The sequence below is a fragment of the Sylvia atricapilla genome, chromosome 3 (assembly GCF_009819655.1).
Source record: "Sylvia atricapilla isolate bSylAtr1 chromosome 3, bSylAtr1.pri, whole genome shotgun sequence".
Lineage (NCBI taxonomy): Eukaryota > Metazoa > Chordata > Aves > Passeriformes > Sylviidae > Sylvia > Sylvia atricapilla.
In genome coordinates, this window is record NC_089142.1 from 28,894,630 (window position 1) to 28,916,850 (window position 22,221).

Genomic DNA, 22,221 nt, shown 5'->3' on the forward strand with positions numbered 1-22,221 from the left:
CTACTTGGATGCTTGCAAGATACCAAACATTATGCATCCAGAGGTGCTAGGGCAGCTGGCTGATGTCACTGCAGGGTTGCCCTCTGTCATTATCAAAAAATATGATAACTAGGGAAGATCATGAAGACTGGAAACAAGCAAACCTCATGTCCATCTTCAAGAAGGATCCATTGACCTTCAAGCCAGTCACCCTCACCTCTATCCCTGGAAAAATTATGTAGCAAATTCTGGAAGGTATGTCTGAACAGAGAAGGTCACTGCAGATTTATCAAGGACAAATCACACTGGCAACCTGATTACCTACTCTCATAAAATGAGTCAGTGTGGATTAGGAGAGAGCAGTGGATGTTGTATACCTTGACTTCAGCCAGGCTTTTGGCATAGTCTTCAGACATATAATTGCACTAGAATCTGTGAGGTTCTGACTGGTAAATGAACAACAGAGTGGGTGGAAGATTGGGGTCAAAGGTGGAATGATGCTTGCAGTCTGACTGCTACCTAGTAACAAGTGTCATACCCCATGAGGCAATAGTGGGTATTATTTAATGTCTTTATTAATAACATGATGATGATGGGGTTCTCAGCAAGTTGTGGATGTTATCAAATGCAGGGTAGTAGTCAGTGCACTGGAAGGTAGGGCGGCAACAATATTCTCAGCATGCTGGAGAAATGAGCTATCACAAAACTCTTAAAGTTAAGCAAAGGCAAACATGAGGGCCTGCCTCTGAGAAGCAATACCCTCATGCCACAGTACAGGCCAGGTGCCAAATTTCTAGAAAGCAGCTCTACAGAAAGGCAGTTAGGAGTTCTGCTGGACGCCCTTTGTTTGCATAAGGCCAAAGGCATCTGGGTTGCCTTAGCAGGTGTGTGTCCAGCAGACCAAAAGGAGTGATTGATTGATGAGTGCTTGTGAGACCACATCTGGAGTCTGCATCCACTCTAGAGCTCCCTTAGGCTGAGTCCAGCAGAGGCCCACCAAGATGGCCAGGGCTTGAAGCCATGATGTAAGAGGGGAAGCTGAGGGAGCTTGGGCTTGTTCAGCCTTAAGTGAGATGATTTGGAAATGGTGGGTGATATGCAGATCATTGCTGGCTGTAAGTACTAGGTGGGTGTGGAAAAGTCAGTCAGACTCCTATCAGAAGTGTACAGTGAAAGGATGAGAGGCAATGAATACAAGCTAAAATTAGAGAAATGTTGACTCTACTTCAGAATAATTTTCATATAATGAATTTGATCAAAAACACAAATGGGAAAGCCAAATGAGGAAGACACTTCGAGGAATTTTTTGGAATAAGTGTTAGCTGTGTTGTGGAAAGTCTGTGTTGTGGGAAGTTGGGTAAAAATGGGAATCACAAAACAACCCAGGTTGGAAGGGGCTTCGAAAGAATATCTGACACAACTTTTCACAAAAAAAGGAAACTAGATGAACTGAATAGAAATTGTATACATTTGTAAATTATTTCAGGAATTAGCCTCTCATTTTTAGGTGAGAACATGCAGAAGTTTATTTCACTAGATACCATTTGTATGCTCGGTCTTGGACTTGCTTCTAAAATTGAGCGTTGATTGTATAAGCCACCTCTGCCAAAAGAAAAAAAGTAAAAGGGAGCCACTGTAGGAAGTGATGAAAAGTCCAGAACCATTTGATAATTTAAACTTTAAAATTTAAACTTCTGCACACCTCCAAAGCTTTGAATTAATTCCCAGATGTGTAGTACATGATCTGCACACGATACATTACTTGAAAGATTTGACAAAATGCTGCTAAGAAATTTTGCGAGTTACAGCCAGCTGTTCTAGTTAACCTTACTTAAACCTTAGACTTCTATTTAAGGAATTACACTCTGAAGGGTGAAAGAATGTTTAGACATTGCTCTGTCTAGTTTTTTTAAGGAATTTTAAAAACATCAAAATTTTTCCTTTGGATATTTTCCACTCTTTTCATCTACAGATGTATAAAAATTGTGTGTGTTGTACTGAGGCCATGAGACTGAATTCTGGAGACTGGAAAAGACATGCAAACCATCTCCTGCTAGATGATTTGAGGGAAAAATAAAAAGTTTGCATTTTTTTAATAGGCTGTTTTTGTGATGTCTGTGCATAATTTTGCCCATCTGTATGTCTCACAAAACATTCATGTACACATTAATAAAAACCTAGAGCAGGTGTTATTTTTGTATAATATAGACAGTCTGCAGATTACATTTGATGAAGATGTCAACATAGTAAGATGGTACACTATGATCCTTTTCTGAGCTAAAAGTAAGAAAATGAGAGCTGGAAAGAGCATTATAACAGGCCTTTTTATTGAAATACCATCAAACAAAGAATTCAATCTGCTGAAATAATCTGAGCTTAAGTTAATAGTTTAAAACTCACCTTTCTGTGTTTTCTCTTTCTTCGTTTTGGTTGTTTTTAATACTTGGGTAATTGGATAGGGTTTTTAAAGTGGAAGAAGTTAGTTTTCATAAATGATATCTGTATTTTTTCAAGTGATCTGGGTTGTAGAGCTTCACAGTTGACTAGTCAGATTTAAAAATTAAAATGAAGGAATAAATGTATTAAAATTGGTTCTGAGAAGAATAATAGTACTTTAATAAATAGGTCTAGAGTCAATAAATAGTTGAGAATTTTTAAAGCTGAGAAAATCCCTTAGGATGAATAGAAAATAAATGACTCCTATTAACTGACAAAACTATAGAAAGTCATATCATTTTTTTAGACACTTCACACCTTTTTGAATGAGAGAAAATCAGCATCCAAATTATTTCATTTTTGTCTTATAAGAAAGTTCTGTGCAGTAAATTTATTTTAAACAATACAATTACTTGAACAATATGTTTGAGATTTGTATTTTACCCTTTTGTGTTCCAGGGTGAACGTGGCTTTCCAGGTAGTAAAGGTGAAGAAGGTGAAAAGGTAAATTATCTGTCCATGTAATTTATTAGTTTAACAATATGATGCATGGCCAACAAAGTAGAGCTTTGTTCTGAGTGCTTACGTTAACCCTTTAATTAATAAAAGTCTTAAATTTTTGACACGTAAATGCTTAAGAATGAGAAGTTCTTTATGTATTTACTGACTGTCATCAGCACTTCTTTTAGATTTTTTTCCCTATAAGAAAAGGTTTTATGAGGAACTAGCAGAACTTCTGTAGGCAGGAAGTATTTCAATAACTTGAATTAAAATGGGAGCTAAACTGGTCTTGTGGAAGGCTATCTTGCCTAATAGAATGTCAGCATTGGGTGGCAGCATCATTAGATGATGCAACCCAATTTTCTTGTGTTATTTCTGACAGGTAAGTCCTCCCAGGTCATCAATCAAAGGCAAGTAAATGTGTGTTGAGGGACAAGAGGAAGCAAGAGCTGGATTATAGCTTATCCAATAGGTATGACAGTGGTGATAGTTAATGGTTGTAACTTCAGTTCTTAAGCATGTTCATGCCTGTTTACTGGTTTCTCACTAGTTTTGGCTGGCTTGGATTAGTTAACCTGAAAAAGAGTTTTTTCTTGAAACAGGTAGTTTCTCTATGCTTCAACCCACTGTCTAAAAAAGGTGCAGAAAAGCGTTTCTGTTGAATTTATATATCATAAAGATGAAGAATGACAGAAGCTGCTATTCTGGCAATATTCAGACTGATGAAAATAGAGAGTAGGTGGCAGTTTCTGAATTTTAAAAAGTGTAATATATTTGTGTTTTAGGCTGCTTTGGACATGGATATATTTACTCGCCCACCGTACCCCTTAGAAGTGTCAGACAGCTTTCCGCATTCATATTTTAAAGAAACATGCTTTGGGTTACCAGAATTGAAGCAGATTAAAATGTGGAGGTTTTTTAGGAGGAAGTATCCCATTAGCCAAGAAGGAAAAAGTATCAGAAGTAAAAGCCAGCAGCCATAGCAACTAACATTTATAATGTGGGAATTCAGCCTCTAAAAAACCACTTGTTAAACTTGAGTGTTTCTAACTCCAGTGGCAGATCTTATTTCCTTGATAGTATCATTATTCATCAGTTCTATAAGGCTTGTGGATTTTTTTTTCTTCCCCATAATTGCTCTGTAGATGTGCTGTGCTCTCCTTGAGTTTTATGAATAAATTGTGTTTGAGCACATGGTTCCAGCTGTTGCTGCCACTCTCTTTGCTTGATTTCCTTTATTTTAAAGCAGATAATAAAATGACTTCTTATGTGGAAGCTAAACCAGCATGCTTAGACCATTTCTTTTCTTTTTGTCTTGTAAATTCAGATGATAATTACAAGGTCACATTTAAAAATACTTCCAGTGTTTATTATAATGCTTACTATTATTTATTATTAATTCTGCGTTCAACTGCCCTTCAAATTAAAGGAAATATAAGAGTGGAAGGATCTTTATATGTACCAGTCATCACTCAAAATAATTGGGCTAATCTCATCAGAATCTGCACACGATATTTGTGTGGGAAGCATGTGTTTTAAGGCTATGGGAAGTAGGTCTTTAGCAATTATTAATTTCAGATTTAATTCAAATAGTTGTTTAAGTATAACAATAACAATGTAGAGTTTCAGCTACTAAACTCCAGCATAAAAAAAATTACCAACATATTTGCATTTTAACATAGCAACACAAAATGAAATAGTTATTTCTGTATATATTTCTATATATATTTCTATATAGCGTAACAAACATGATTTCAAAGCCTGAAATGGAAAATTTTCCTGTTACCCAAAGTTCTCTCTAGTATTGGATATTAAGGAACAAAATTTTTGCACAGTCTATTTTGCATATCACCTAGGTGGGACACGGCTACCTCAGCGTGGGGATATTTGCCATTCCAGACTCCCTGCAGAAGTACATGGAAATAATCCATCCTCTACTTCTGGTTTAGTGATCCTATCATTTAGTAGGATTGGATACTTGAAACCAACTCAGCCTTATACCTCATTTCATCAAATGAAAATAGTTGCTTTTTGTGTTATGTTCTGCTTTGGCAGAGCAGTCCTTGGGGACGTCAGAGAAACTGAGACAACTGCGGGACAGTGTGTGATCATTTGTACATTACAGTTATGGGAAGCATCTATAATGTAAATTATTGAGGGAGATTCCTTTCTGCTGTTTAAGAGTTTCTCTGCCACACTTGGTTCTTCTTGAGGAATCTAAAATCTTGTTCTGCTTTTGGTGGTGGCTGAACTTGATTCTCTCTTACAGAAGTCAATAGTGGTATGGGAAGTATAGACTGTGCAGGTGCTGTGTTGCAAGTTTTGTCTCCAAGAGAAATATACTTTCGCTGTGAATTTATTTTAATTCTCTTTAATTCTGTTTTCTTTGTGTTACATAGATTATGACATTCTTATATGACAGTCTTGTAACTGCAACAAAAACATTGGTTTACCCTTTTATAGCATGACTGAAAAAGTATATGCTGAGAGCAGTTTTAATTGGTTTGCTGCCAAGTAGGCAGATTACTTCATGGGGATCTCTTCTCCTTCTAATACTGCTTAGAATTTTAATTTTACAGTATGGGATAGAAAATATGTCTATTACATTTCATGATGATAGGAAGTAGAAGGTACTACTAATACACCTAGACGAAAGCTTAAAATACGAAATGTTTCTTGGTAAATCAGAGAGCCTGAAAAGAAAAATGAAATTGCAACTGAAAGACTAAGATGTTCCAAAGTGAGGTATTGTCTGCAACACTAATAAAAGTCCTATTAAAAAGTGCTATTTGGTATGATATGGCTTCAATTTTAAATATTTGAAAGGCAAGCACTGAGAATGACAGGTGGTCAGGAATTCAGAAGCTTTGAGGAAGGATTGCATGATTCACTCTTAGTGTGCAGTCAGCTGAAAGTATGTGAACAGTCTTCAAATACATAACATTGCTGCAAGGAGGAAAAAAATGGTCTGTTTGTGTGTCTGTAATGCATGCAGAGCAGTACACTGGAAATGCAGCAGTGAAGATGCTATGTAGCCATTAGGAAAGGGTTTTTAATTTTAACACTGTTGCTTGTTATGGAAGTAATTTCCTCTTCCAGTGGTCTGCAATTTTTATCCTGGTAACACAAAAGGGAATAAACTGAAGACTTGCTTCATGAAAACACAGGAGATGAGATTATCTTAAATGACTGCCATTTTCTGTTAATAGCATCAAAATTATGCAAGGTATCCCTTACATTTATTTCTAATTCAATAAGCACAGAGAACAGCAAGACATTTTTTTTGAACATATATACTTGTTTGGTTTCATTATCCAGTTAATAGTTTTCTGTGATAGGACTGTAAAGCTCTGGAACAAGTCACCCAAAATGGTTTTCCAGCAGCAACTTTTCCTTGAGATTTTCAAGGCAAGCCCTGAGCAATCTGGCCTGGTTAACAGGTTTGGGTCTGAATTTCAACCTCTGTAGGTTTCAATATCTCAGACCTATCTTGAAACTTGCAGAGGCTGTAATCTTATTTATTATTACTTATTTTGATGCTAGAAGTATGTGCATTACTTGGGGGTTGGAACAGGCCCAGTGCCTGCTAGCTAGGTTGGAAAAGTCTATTGAGACCACTGTGACTAACACTACCTTATTAACTAGACCATGGCAACAACTACTACATCTTGTCTTTTCTTAAACACTTCCAGGGACAGTGACTTCGCCACCTCTCTAGACAGCTTATTCCAATACCTAGTCACTCCTTCTGTGAAGGACTTGTCTAATGCCCACCCTAAATATCCAAATTAGACAAATAACCTCTAATATATCTCTAAGATTTCCTTTGTTACATCTGTAATAATTCTCTTTCCTCCTGGTTATTGCTTCCTTTGGTCACTCCAGTTAGTACTCTTTAACCAGATCCTCGACTTTTTCTGTCATCTTGCATATATTTTTGGTTATAACATGTATTTTCTTTAGTAAACTTCACAGATATGATTCTTTCTGTAAATGAGCTAGAACACTGAGAGTTCAATTTTCTGGGACACATGGAACGTGAACACTATATAGATTTCATTAACATTTAGCAGTATATATGGAACACATCTAAATTTCATTTGAAATAGTGGTGATAGAAAAGCCAACACATTTATGTGTTAATTTTAGCTGAGCAAACATGACTTGTTTGTCACCAATAGATAACAGGCAACAGTGTTTTATTTGATCAAGTAACAATTCCAACACATAGAGCTGGGAATCCTAAATTCCTTGCCTTGCTTAGCTATTTCAAAATGCTAGTATAAAATCCCTGTTTGTGTTTTAAGTCAGAGAGGCAAGGTGTGCTGTTAAATAACAAATCACATGACTAGCTGATATCTCAGAAGACTCAGAAGCTGTGACAGTAGGAGGATTGCTGTGCTCTGGAGAGGGACTCTTCAATTGCAGTTTTGCTGGACTGGCTGCTTTCCTTCATAAAGCAATCCCCTTTTTCTCACACTTGAAGTAGAGGATTTTAAAACTGGATGTCACTGGACCTGAGCTATGTAGCAGTTTATGTGCTGTGATGCACTTGTAAACACTTGATCTCTGGTAAAGTTAGTGTTTTGCTATAATTCTGTAATTAATGTTTCTTAGTAAAATTATATTAAAAGTTACATATATTTGAATAAGGGGAACTTTGAAGATAAAACCATAATGATAGTTATTTATTATTCCCAGAGTTTCATCCTTTTTACATTACATATTCCATGTCTTAATTGTGCTTTGGCCTGTGTACACATATGAGAAGAGAGGAGGAGTCTGGGGCTTGTCCAGCCTAAATGTAGAAAAAAATTTCATCTGCCTAATTTTGGTCTAAACGCAGGATGTTCTTTGTATATATTTACTATTTTCTGAAGTACAATTTGAATTATCCCAGGAAACAGGGCTTCATCTATTTCCTTTAGAAGACAATTCCTAATAGATCTTAGTGTCAGAAGATTTCCTGGAGGTTCAACCTTTTCTTCTTCATCCTATAACACCTGATAAAATACTGCTCTGTCTACCTTCTATGCATCCAGAGCACACCAGACTATAAACTTCCAGGGTGTCCCCAGATGTAGTCTTTTGTTTCAGTCTTCAATTGCTTTTCTTAAATAAGCATAAGGAAATTAGGAAGGAACCACCTTTCCCAGGTCTAACATGCTCATTAGAAGCTACTCATTATTAGTGTTTCTAATATTTTAATGTCTGTATCATAAATTTCAGTGGTAAAACCAGACAGCTCGAGTAGGGGAAGCTTCCAATTTACTTGAAAAATAGAAGCTGTTGCACACAGATAGAAGACAAAGGTTTATAATTAAAAATACTAAAAAACTACAATTAAGAGAAGTTAGTAAAACACTGTGTATTACTAGAGTGCTTTATTTATGAGCTGTAGATTCTGCTAGAAATGCATCAATCTGAGCAAAAGATTAGAAAACTAAATTCAATAAACTTCAAATCTTGTTGTAACAATGGACGCTACTTGCTCTTATATTTTTGGAGTAATGGAACAATGTCCAATTTGCATTACAGACTTAGGGTCCTATTCCCTAGGATGTGAGGGGTGTTGGTGCCACTGGGCTTAAAATTTGTCTCTTACCTGTGCTATCAATGCAGATACTTTACTGGGGCAGGGAGAAGAATATTGACATCTTTGAAATCCTGTTTCATGCAGGTGATACTGAGTTCTTTACCAGCTGTATATAAATGTGAAGAGAGATTTTTCATACTTGTCTCCCAACGCCCTATAGGGAAGTATACTAGTTTTCTTGTAAGAATTGTAAGAATTTAGTCATCTGTTTGCATCTTCTTTTATTTCTCTCCCTGAAATATATGCAGTCATGTAGGCATCCTAGTAAGCTAAACATTGCCTTTTCAAGTATTTCTGTGGTATTTGGCTTGATCTGGCCATCTTCCTGTTGCTTAATGCTCTTGCCCTTTGAAACAGGCTTAATCAAATGTGTCTATTGGGAATAGTGCCTAGCCTATGCTAACTTTTGAACTGTGCCTGGGAATTATAGAGGAAATGCTAATTGGACTCATTGAAATGTCTACAAAAAACCTTCACAGCTGGAATCTATCAATTAAATGATATAGATGACCAAGTCCCAGGTCCCAAGCTCTATCACTCTTTAATTTACTTATACATACCCATTTGGTCAGATTAAGGTTCATCAGGCTCAGCATCCTGCTTCTAATGATAGCTTGAAGTGGTGCCCTGAGGACAAGCATAAGGACAAAGTAAGCAAGCATAGTATTCTTCCAGCCTTCAATTATTTGAGACTGCATCTCAGCAGATGTGTTTTCAGTGAATGGACTTTTCTCCCACTAGAAAGTACAGTTTTCTCTGGGATTCATGTAAACTTTGAGCATCTGCAAAATCCTGCGGTAAGGAATTACACCATTTATCTTTGCATTTGAAGAAATGCTTCCTTTTGTTTATTTGAAACCGGCTTCCTCTTAATTTGATTTGATGTCTCCTACTATTTCAGAAGGTTCCTGTTCTACTTTTCAGTATCAATTGAGAATCAATAAGCTTCTATTACACATTCCTGAGCTGTCTCTTCCAAACTGAAGAATATCAGTTTACTTAGTGTCTCCTGCTATGAAAAATGTTCTGTATTGGATCATCCTTACTAGTTGCTTTGGGATATTACTGAGTTCCGTTCCAGTGTTTAAAGATGGAAAAGACGAGCATTTCAGTCTATGTAATACACAGTAAAATTCTTTTTATCCTCTGCGCCTTCTTGTCTCCCCACATGGACTTTTCTATCTTCTCTTTAGATTTTGAGTCAAGCTTTGGCCTCAAGTTCTCATTCTTGATGCTTTTGAAATGGTCAATAACAGTCACTGCATTTAGGAAGTTGTGTTTGTATTCACTGGTGGTGTGGCTGCATAGGGGATATAAGGATATTACAATCTTCATAATTTGATGTGTCTACACTGAACTTGGTTTGCCCTCTTGCTATGTCATTTCATCTTATAAATGACTGCACTGACTTTGCCCCAGTTCATCCTCATCTGTTTTATCCTTATAATTTGGTATTTTCACCAGATTGTCTTGTACTTCAAAATGTTTTTTTTTTTTTTTTTGAGGTTTGAGTGTAACACTCCAAGTCTTGCTGAGAACAAGATTAGCGGAAAACTGATTTTTGCAATACATAAATGCTGGTGTGGACTCTCAACTTTTCTGCTTTGGTTCAGAAATGTAATATGTAATAAGTCTAATGCTTTTGGTACTAGAAAGGTATCTTTATCTTAAGCTCTGAAAATGGCCATATGCACATATTGAGTACAATTGTTCAAAAGCATCTTGAGCCTGACAGAGTTCAGAACTCTGATGATCCCTTTGGGTCCTTTCCAACTCAGAATATTCTGATTCTGTAATTTACTTTGGTCCACAAAGCTCTCCAAAGGCCAATTCCTCACACAATGTAGGGAGTTCTTGCATGGTAGGCCTAGATGCGGATCTGTGCGTAAGAAAGTTCACGCAGTGCTCCGCAGAAACAGCCATGCCTGTTGTGATGAGCAATCTGGAGTATCAGGAACATTGCAGCTTCCTTAGGGGGCGTTCTGTTGAGGTTTTTGGTGTGAGCAGAGAGCCAAGTCCTCTGGATGTGCTGTTTCCAGTAACGGTGCCTTCTGTGTCACTTTGGAGATTTCTGTGAAGTCAAATCCAGAGAGGGATGACTGGATATAACTGCAGCTGTAATTCCTAGTGAAAGCACTTACTAGTTTGGAAACAAGGCTGTAAGCTTTTTGACTTGTAGCTAAAAACGGTAATTAATTTAAAATTAATGTAACAATTTTTACCTGCAACACATTGTGTAAATTTAGCAACTGAGAACTATTGCAGAGAATTATTCTTTATGAAAAAGACTGTACTGGCAGGTATCTAATGAGAAGAAGCAATAGGATAATCTAATAAACTGTATTGATGCTGCAGTATTTGAAACTGACATTTAGCATAAATTGCATATATGCTTTAGGAGCTTTTTAGTTCCTATAGTTTAGCCTCCTACTTTGACACCTCTTTAAAAATTCTTTTATTTAATATTTGGAAAATAGGCATGAATACAAGGATGTACGTTTGTAGATGAAATCACAGAATCATGGAATGATTTGATTTGGATAAAACTCATTTAGTTGCAATTCTCCTGCCATGGGCAGGGACATCTACTATACCAGGTTGCTCAAAGCCCCATCCAAGCTGGCCTTGAACACTTGCAGGGATTGGGCAACTTCTCTGGGCAGCCTGTTCCAGTCCCTCACTACCCTAACAGCAAACAATTTCTTTCTTTTATGTAATCTAAGTCTACGCTTTTCTTCTTAAACTGTTTTAAATCAATGGGCTCTGTATGTGAGCTTTTGCAATTTTGAGTGAGAGTTGTTTTCAGTGAGGAAAAGGATTAGAATTTATGAACAATTTCATGAAAGAAGAAACAACAAAATGGTTACAGACATTGTTCACTGAGAAGAGATGACAGAACTGTTTTGATTATTATACTAAAAATAGAACTCAGAACTGCTTATGAGCAGGAGAATCTTTCTACGACCTGCAAAGACAGATGATACTACTGAAAAGTCAGCAATATACATCTTTAAGTATATTTAAGTTCCACGTCACTTTTTTTTTTCTCCACTTAGCAGTAGTTGATGTTTATTAATGTAATACTGTCAGTGATAAAAATGGTCTTCCTCCCAATTTCTCCTTTCCAGTTGCTTTCTATCCCCAGTGTCCCTGTGCACTGCTATTACAACTGTTTGTTTGATTCCTAGTAAAATAAACAAGTCAGAGAACTGTTTAGACCAAAAAAGTGCCTCTGTTTACTGGGTTTATATCCCAGCACATTCTGTTTCTCCAGACTGGTATGTGCTGTTCTTCAGCAACCAATGTAATTTAGAAGAATAGGCATATTTAATAATTGTAGAGGTGCTGTAGGTGCTGTAGACCTGTACAGATGACTTTTGGGGTTGGAGAAGAGCAGTATGATTTTTTTGGATGAAGCTACACTGAAAGATGTACTTTAGGACAAGCCTAAGGTGCTACAAGTTTTAATGGCTCTTGAATTTGTGAAACCAGATTGCAGCTACTTCAGTGTAGATTTGGAATAGTTCCAACAAAATACAATGTTAACATCTAGTACTCTGTGCCATTTTCTCCATAAATCATCTCTTTTGTGCTGCACTCTATGCTCATATGGACATAAATAAAAAATACTTTGAAGAAGACCTGACATAAAATGGCATGGAAGTCAAGGGTCTTAAGGCTATTATAAAGGATGTGCACCGAAGTTCAAGAATGGTAAATTGTGCAGAAGGATGTGCTAATGTAGCTGTCCCCAGTCAGCAGCTTTATGATGCTGCTTTTTACAATATGCGCATTCATCATCTTTGTGTATTGTTAAATTTTAGTTTAAGAAGTCAAAGAAGCTGGATTTGAAAAGCAGCTAATTTGCAACAGCTGCTGAGAGTTTCTGTGACAGTAGGAGAAATTTAGGTGAAGACTGAGTCGTCTTAGATGTCTACAGGAGCATATCACTGATCTTCCTGGTATAGTGCGGTGCACAGATAAAGAAAAAGGCTTTATCCTGGTACACTTTTAAGTTTTATGTACTTACTGAAGGCTAGCAATAGTTAAACTCCTGGTTTTAGTAGCTGGTCAGTAGATACAGTTCTGATTTCCCAGGATGACCTTTCTAAAGGTAATTCCTCTCAGTCTCTAGGCTGCAGAATATTGTCCCGCCTATTTATTCTAGACCCACTGTTTTTCACTCTTCACTGCACAGTGATTCAGAGAAGAGAAAATATTGTTTCTGGGATGCCACCATTAGACCTATTGGCCCCGATGTTGGCAGTTGCCAGGAAAGTGGGATATTTGATCCCTCTCACCGGGGAGAAAGCTTCCTTGAAATCCCTGTCTGGCTAATTTGTGCAAAGGCAGAATTCCTACTTTTCTAATATATTTTGAACTGGCCTAGTGAGGTCTGACTGAGCAAGGTGGGTGTATTGACATATCAAGTCTCACCCCAGATAATATCCACTAGGGTACTGAACATACCATGTCTTTAAACTGTACCAGAGTTTGTGTAAGCTTTATTAACCAGTTTCTTGGTATAAAGAATGTATTTCTATGACCTTAATAAACTACTTATTGTAGTCTAAGAAAATCAAGATAACTGTTATTGCTGTCTGTGTGGGCTTGATGAGCATGGTTAATAGTCACAGCTACAGAGAAGGCTATTATTCTATTATTCTGGTTGTCATGTGACAGAAATAAAGCTAGAAGTGCAGCCTTTGGCAGAAAAGACGCAGCAGTCCATCAGCTTGGGCAAACACTTGACGTGGCTTTAGCCATCTGCAGAACATCTTTTAGAGTATAAATAACAATAGCAATACCCTGCCAAAACTATGAAAGCATGTGTGTCTAAAAAATACTATGTTCTGTGAAAGCAATACTATTTGTCAACTGATGTCAAGAACAGATTGGCTTTTGGTTGCCTTAGGAGACAAGCCTTGAAAAGAAACTAGTTTATTCCTCCTACGGAAAAATCTTCATTCAACACTAACACCAACCCGGTATAAACAGAAACCTCCCCACTAAATGAAGATAGAATTTTAAACAATTATAGCTGCAAGTCAAATCCATTTCTAGTATTTATTTAAGAAAATGAAAAATAACCTGCTCATTAAATGAGACAGATTTTTCTTTTGAGGTTTTAATCTATTGATAGATACACTTAAGTTCAAAATTACTGGGAAGATCAGCGAGGGGAAACATAGAGCCAAATTCAGCTGTTAGTTTTGTTCTTGAGTGATGTAAGAACAAAACTCAGGAATAGCTCAGGGATTTGTGCAAGCTGAGACATATTATGATTCCCTTGTGTTAGGCAATGTACAAATACAGAGTGGACTATTTATTTAATCCAAGGATTATTATGATTTGAATGTAAGGATTAAGACAGAAGATGGATATTTGCAGAACAACCAGACATGATTGGCCAATTAAAAAACAAATAATTTAAAAAATGATGCTACACCTATTATGCAGATTTTGTGTTCATAATGTTAGAGGAAAATTGTGTTGAAGGGAGTGGTTTTTGCGTGGAAATAAATGGCATGACCTTGTGTAAGCCTAGTTGTGCCAAGCTGTGCACTGAGTTTTTACACTTAGGTGTCCTGGTAATTACCTGTTTTTTAAGTGTGTGTGCATGAGAACCTTGAAAGGAGAAGATAAATGATGACCAGAGTTTTAACTATGACAATCCTAATGGGTAGGTGAGAACAGGATGAGGGAATACTTGTGAAAATAGCTTGGATCAAAATAGAAATTGTGTAGAGGGATGAAAAATACTTTGTCTGCAGTCTGGATGTGGACTGTATCTGAGAGACTTCACTCCAAGATAATTCCAGTTCTTGCTGACCAACAGAATCAGTTTTTTTCAGTGACAAAAGAGGAAACTTTCTCAAGTTAAAAATGTTGAAAGAAATATTTAAAACAATTCAAACATAGAGATATGAGGTACTGGAAAGTTAAGACATGCTCTTGGCGAGGAGTCAAGTCTGGATGCAACTGATGACTCACAGAAATGATTGTTGATTTTATATTTGCAGATGAGATTAGCCAGAGACACTGTAGAAGGAGAGGAAAACTGGACCACAAATGTTCCCTGTATGGCCTCTGCATGGAAAGATGCATGTATGAGTTGTCTGACTGAATTCAGTCTTTATTTTGGAAAACCTTTTCTTTTTGGATTATGAGGAAAGGTATAGCACAATAAATTATATGTAGTACACCAATTTTTAAACTGGAATGGTATTCTATGTGTAGAATTTATGGCAGAACTCAGCCAGATGGAGTGAGTAAAGAATAGAATATCCATTACTATTCAGAATGATTTTTTTGAGGTTTTAAAATTGGGGCTGTCTGGGGAGTTATATTAGACAGCTGTTTATACCCACTAAAGCCTTTACACAGAAATATCAAGTAGGATTTGAAAATGAAGATCACCATGAAAAAGCATAGTGACTCTTCCTTATAAACACATTTTGCTTGACTGATGATACTTTCTGAAGAGGGTATTAATATATTCAAGTGAATGTTAAGAAATATATATCTAGTAGACTGAAACTCTTTCAGATAGCTCATGCTTTAGATTGTACTATTTTCTTATTTCTGAGTAAAATTTTAATGTTGAGTTAAGAATTTTCTTTCAAGTTAGGTCTGGGAATAGATGATCAAATCATTACCATAAAGAGTGGAGTTTTGATTGTTGATTTTGATGGTATTTTTCTCCTTGACACTGAAAGTTTTAAAGGAAAAGAAAGAAATTGAAACGGTCGTGACAGCATGAGCCATGGCACGATAGCATACAAAACAAAGCGTGCAAAACACAAAGTCTAAATTTTGTGTGGCAGAAAGAAAAGCCACTGTGAGCATCTTATACATGATTAAGATATTAATTATTTATGTTGGGATATTTATTATTGAAAAACAAACTAAATGTGAGATTGTGATTAGATTTGCTTACACTGTAGCAAGCAAGAATCAAAATCTCGGGTCTTTTTTTTTTTCTTGTGCTGGCTAATATATGTTACCCAGAAGGATGAGGTTGTGTCTTTATGTTTCTTTTACCTTAACAAGTCTCTTAGATGAAAAGGTGTTCTGTGTATCTTATCTTTTCCACTTACCACAGCACAACTTAATCCCTTTTAGTATTCATTTCATTAATGATCTTTGGCTCTGGTCATCACTAGGGAATTTTAGGCAATCTCTTAGATTTCCACAGGATAGACTTACACTGAAAATAATAACCAAGATGAGATTCAGTAAGGAACACATGAAGAGATCGTAGGACTCTTCACTTACTGTTTTCAATCAGGCATTACTGGTAGCCTTGCTGTGGCATTTTCTAGATGTGAAATAGAACTGGACATTATTTGAGGCTTAGTTCTCAGTCACAGTTCTTTAGGCTATGTTATAAAACTTTTCAGTAAGACTGTGACTGAGGACACTGTATTGCCTGTCAGGGTGCCATGAAAATAATAGACTGTTTTAGAAATCAGTGTTTGTGGATGCTGCCATAGGAGAGTTGAATTTTCAAAAACAATGTATGAGAAAGGAATGTATGCCTAAGCTACTTGAATGAATGTGGATACAATCCTTCAATCTAAAGAGGTTGCTAGCTCTTCAGAATATGTTTATCAGTGTGTTCCTGTTTTGCCTGTGTTATTTGGTTTAATTTTTATTTTGCTCCTCTGTATCTATGAACTCATTATTCAGTCATTGTGCTTGGCAATAATGGCACATGGACAGAGGAAACATCTCAGTCATATTGTTATTCTGTTTATTGTTAGCATTTGTAATAATGTTTGTCTGTCTTTCAACACCTTCATGAAAAAGGAGATTTTGTTAGGTGAGAGTTTTGACTCCTTAAGGCAAGTACCTGCAAGCACTGTAGTCTTTACTCAGCAAGGATATCATCCTAAGAAAAGCTAAAATTATTTTGACATGTGACTTTGAAGCATTTTTCAAGAGAGAGGATCATAGCAGAACCCAGGAGCAGTTGGGAGGACACGTTATCCTGAATAGTGTTAAGGTTATATCTGCCTCGGCCACAGGAAGACACACATACAATGAGTATTATCAAGTTCTGCTTAGAGCATTCTCAAGCAACATCTACAATTTAAGGCAATTCATCCTAATCTTAGATCATTACAGTACTTCTCTGCCTTTCAACACAAATTCCACCCTCCAGGCCCCATTTGGCTACAAATGAAATCTTTATTTGTATTACAGTTAGAACATTGGTGTCCTCATTTATAGCATTTTTCCCCATATTTGAGATCCATCAGCATGTCCTATGTTCATTCTTTCCTCCTAAATTTTTTTCAAACTTTCTAGTTTGGAGAAGAGCAGAAAAATATGATGCCCTGAATGAGCTGTTATTTTTCACTGTTCTCATCAGTAGCAAGTAATCTAGAATAATGGTTGTTTTTTTCAGCTTGCATTTGACAAATGGAGAATGGAGTTTAGCCTTTAAAAATGTCCTTTGTGTTACAGATTTGGGGCACTATGAGATCCATGACAATACCCAGATCCTTTTCTGCAGTAGTGCTACAGGGGTTATTCTTCTTGTTTGTGCATTGGATTTCTCCATTTGTGAGAGCACTACATTGAAAGTTTTATTGTACTTGGGGTTTGAATTGGGGTTTTATGGAGTTGGGTTTTTTTTGGTTGCTTTTCTAATTGATCCAAATAATTTTGCATTAAAAGTTTTTCTACAAAGAGTAAAAATTAATGGCTGCCTTAGTGCTGATGACAGAATGAGGCAGTTCATTGCTACAGCTTTGGAGCCTTAGGCTGGCCTAGATTCAGATTGTTCTTTGCCTATGGTTTTGCCTTTAGTTCAGGTGGTAATATGTCTTTATATGGACTCTCTGGTTAGAAATGCTTAGGGCTTGCTTAGGAATGTGACATGTGACACCAAGCAGTAATAGCCACTGTGCATATTTTCAGTATTGCTCAGTCTATGTAAAAAAAAAAAAAAAAAAAAAAAAAAAACAGGAAGAAAAGATCTTTCTCCTGACATAATATCCAGGGTGTTCAGGCACAACACTTTTTTAGGACTCTTTCACAGGATAGCAAAGGCACAGTTTGGATCAGCAGGTTTTTGGTCATTGTTTCTTGATAAGTGTATCTAATGAACGGTCTGATCTCTATAAATCTTTGTGATTTATTCCTTTGTCTGAGTATCTAAATATATGGGCTTGGAAGACACAGCTTTTGAGGGTGACATGTTTCCTGATCATTTGTCGAGGATTTTTGTTTTCTATAATAGAAGTTGTGTTTCTGCAGTGCAATATGCTGACTCTTTCTGACCCTGCTTAGGAAATACTCTTATATTCTACAGGGTTACAGTCTGTTTCAAAATGAGCTTTCGGGTGTCACTCTTATTTCCTTGCATAGCACCTCCAGTCTAAACTGAAACAAATTAGTAGTTTGCCTAGCTTCCACTGCTTTTAAATGGTACTGTCTCTCAGCAGTCTCAAGGTGCTTCCACCCTGTGTATTGCCATTTCCTAAAGCATGCTATCCATATTCTGTGGAAGATTACAGGCTGGGCAGAGTAATAATATTATTGAGATGGAGCTCTTCATAACTCCAGCTCTTCACACATCTATCAGAAAATCAGAAGGAAACAAAGGTTGGGTTTCTTTAACTGAAGATGTAGATTTTTTAAATTCATAACTTACGCAAGAAAAATCAATAAGCGTTATTATGAGCTGAGATAAGCTTAAAAGAAGCTGTGGAGAAGTGGTCACAAGAAAATAAAATTCATGTAGAGCATTCTGCTGAGACAGAGCTGTAGCATAATGGGGAAAATATTAGAAAAATAACAAGTCATAGCTGTCTTAAATATATGTAGGTATAATCATGGAGTTTCAAAGGTTAAAAATTATAAAGTGTCCACACTGATTTAGTGGTATTATATAGTAATTCAGCAAGTGTTAACAATGGCACTTTAAAATTCTTCCAAAAACTGGTACCAGGAATTCTTGATTTGTATCATTAACAGGGCAGTGTTGCAGAAAAATCTCATCTTTTAGTTCAATTTTTAGATCTTAATGTGTTGTATTTCCAAATATATTACTTTGCCATTCTTACATGGGCGAAATAGTATGCAAGGAAAATGAGGCAATTTTAAACTGGACAAGCGAGTAGGGGGCTGGTACTCTCATCTTGCCGAGGCTGTGGATGTACCCCTGGCCCTAATTACAGAATGCTATCACTGAATTCAGTGCATCCACTATTACACACAGCAGACTGACTCCCTCCCAGCAGTTTTTCTGGAGCAACCCCATCAGCTTGTTCCATCAGGGTAATGGAATGCAGAACTCACCCAACGACATACAAATAATTCAGTGTTATATCGGGTTAGTTTTAGTTAACTAATAAAAAAGACTTAATGCTTTCAGAGTTTGTCATCCTGTTTTTTGCAATAAATAGTCTTTAATTTTCTCATCTGAATGTAGTATAAGCAGGCAGGAGCACTTCATAAAAAGCGACATTAACACATTTTTCTCTCTTTTTGTTAATCTATAAGGTACATTTGCCACCAACCCACAATGCTGATTATTAACAGCCTCCTCTACACTGCAGAGTGGCTTCAGCGACTCTGCAAATTGGCTAGATTTGGAGCTGTTAATTATGCAGTATAGTGCGCTTCATAAAGACAGAAATGAGCATGACTTGGCTCAGTCCTTTTCAGAATAAATTGTAAAAATTGGACCTCTGCTTGGTTTAAATTCTGGCTTCACAGAGAACATGGACATTCCATATGACAGGCTTGGCAAGTACCAATGGTGTACTCCATTAAAAAATCAGAATATGTTCATAGCAGTCTCCCACCTGGCAGAAAGCCAGAGGCTCTGCAGAGGTCCAAGGCTCAGTTAACAGGCGGCGCTTTTTATCATTTTGTCAAAGAAACTGAGGGACATCTTAAATCCAAATATTGTATAAATCATAAGGAATGGGGGGGTTCTTTCTCCATTGCATTCACCAGCCACACTTTGTGTCTAGGGCTGCCTGGTGGCATTTGGAAGTCACCGTCTGCCTGCTGGAGAGGAAAAGGCATGTTCACCAACACGTACTGCTCATCTCACAGCGAGGCAAATGATAAGGGAGGATGAAGGGACAGGCATCTTTTAGTTAGGCTCGCTGTTTAGCTTTTTATGGCAATGTAGATGTTGCATAACAAATGACGACAAGATACTTTTACCTTAGGTTTTTACCTATACATCAAGGTGTTTACAGGGTGCTGTTACTTCTGAAGCAAATCTGTACATATTTGCAGCATTTTTCTTAATGTGTGAAAGCAGATACACAGGCCATAGAAGAAAAAAAAGTCCATAAATTGAAATTATTTGTAAATCTTCTAGAAATATATTCAAATATTCATATATATTATGTCAAATATATGTATGTAACTTTATAACTGTTGCAAGATTATAGCAGTGTAACTGATACTAGTTGAAATATCTTGAAAGCAGTATTAAATGTTCAGTATGTCACAGTGATGAAAAGTAAAATGTCATTTTTGCAGTTCTAAAAGTTTAAGTGAGCTATTTAAAAGGAACAGTACGCCTGGGATTTCAACTGGCTTTTTTTAAGCTGACAGTGAAAGAAAATTACTATCTCAACCAGTGTATTTAATCCATAGAACAAAGAGGACTCTATAGTTTAAACATACTAAAATAATAAGTGTTAAATTCCTATAACTCTTTGGTGTCATTTGAACTTTGCAGTAAATGCACTGATTTATCTGGTGGGGGATCTTTTGACCAATGAGAAAGGGAATGCTTGAGGGAAAGCCTTAACTGTATGATTCAAGATAGTGTGTAGCATTAAGTTTCTTATCAACAAGATGTATTAAAATGGAAAAATGAACCAGCAAAGCCATCTTGGGAGTGGGTTTATTAAATTCTCAGTTTGCTGCTGCTAATTTGTTAGTAGGCTTCAGTTGTTTGACAAAGCTCATACAAACTTATTTTGCAAAACTGATTATTAGATGAAATGCCCTCTGTCATTGCCACAGGAGAAATATCTCTGAATCAGGGCTGTGTCACAAATGGAGTTAGCTGAATGATCTCAGTTCGATGCCATTTACCTAACAGAATTATGAAGATGATGCTGATATAATGAATAGGTTCTGCTCAGACAAATGTAGTCCCTAGAGATAATGGAATTCATTGAAGAGCACTTTGTTTTCTTTTGTTTATATTAAGAGCTTGGACTCTAATCCTCATCATCTATCAAAATTATGTTACTTTATGATGCTTATTTTGATTGACAAACTTCATTTGAGGGACAGAAATGCAATTATAGAGCTCTTTAGGCTTGTTACTTCTGAATGGTATTTTCTCTTAAACTATGCTTCTTTAGCAGGTATATTTATCCACGTTGATGAAATATGTCTTAATTAGAATAGCATGGTTGTCTGAGTTAATATGGTACTGAATTCTTTCATGTATTCTACAAAGATTATTATGTTCTGTAGTCAGTGTTTCATGAGCAAACTCAGGAATCAGCTATTGTCAGTTCCAAAGGAACCTTCCCACTATTTTTTTTTCTTCTGATTAATAATGTTGTTCATATTCATACTTGTAAGAAAACTTTCAGAACAAAACTTGCTTCCATTCTATAAATGCAAATAGTGAACCATATACCAGTATGGGTCAAAGAAAAATAATAATAATGAAGACTTTGTAAATAAACACTTACTTTAAGCATCTGCTAACAAAACTGAATCTCAGAATGAAAAAAAAATATAATGAAATATTAAGATTAGGATTTTCAAAAACAAAGCTGTTCCCTGGTGTAAATTTCTGTTTCAAGACCATGTTTTTGAAACACAGCAAGAAACAAGAATGTTCTTCTTTGATGAGTCTTTGTGGATGTTCAATGACAGTATGAAGTACAGACAACTGTACCTACCAGAGTGCTAGACATTTTTAAGGGGCATTCATTTGGAAAGAATTTCTGTTGGAATGTAAGAAATAGTTTTGCTCGTGCACACAGCAATGTTTGTGTAGAACAGATCAGAATGGTAAAATATTTTTCCTGTTAAAAAGGATCATGGGTTAGTATTTGCCATGAGTATATATAATAACATAAATATTAATTCTTTTAGGGTGAAAAAGGAGATAAAGGAGAACCAGGACTAGAAGGCCTTCCTGGAACAGAGGTAAATGAAACAATAATGAAACAGTCAAGTTACAAACTTCTGGGTGGGTTGTTAAGAAATGTAATTCAGACTTTATTTAAGAAGAGTGATGGATTTGGAAATCGTGTATGCCTGGAGATGTAACATCCGCAAGACAACAGGGGAAGAAGAGATGCATTCATGTGACATAGGAGTTCTTAGGGCATCTTGGAAGGATAGCTGTGGGTAAGGTAGGTTCTGGTAGGTTCTGTGCCGTTTCTGCTCATGACTCACAAGATAAATTGAAACAACCATAGGCATTAAATGTAATTTAGATGAGAATAATTCCTTGTGAGATAATCTGCTGGAGAAGAAAGTATTTTTGGAGGCAGGGTAGAGCTATGGTTTGGTAGCTTTGGTTTCTGAAAGAGAAAATATACACACTGTTAGCCATTCCTGGGTGTGTCACTGACTGTTCCATGCATCTCTTGTGATAGAATCTTACTCTATGGTTAAAAGCTTTTTTTTTTTTTTTTTCACTCCCTCCTTAGTTAATTGTGCTGAATCATATTTAAAGTAGCATAAATCTGTGTCTA

General features: G+C 36.4%; 1 protein-coding gene across 1 annotated transcript in view; it reads left to right on the forward strand.

Annotated features, from left to right (window-relative positions):
• COL19A1 (collagen type XIX alpha 1 chain) overlaps positions 1-22,221 on the forward strand; it is a 172,210-nt gene that overhangs the window by 60,884 nt on the left and 89,105 nt on the right. The window contains 2 exon segments of the mRNA XM_066314266.1: positions 2,875-2,919; positions 21,614-21,667. Of these exon segments, the coding sequence (XP_066170363.1) occupies positions 2,875-2,919; positions 21,614-21,667 (99 nt within the window).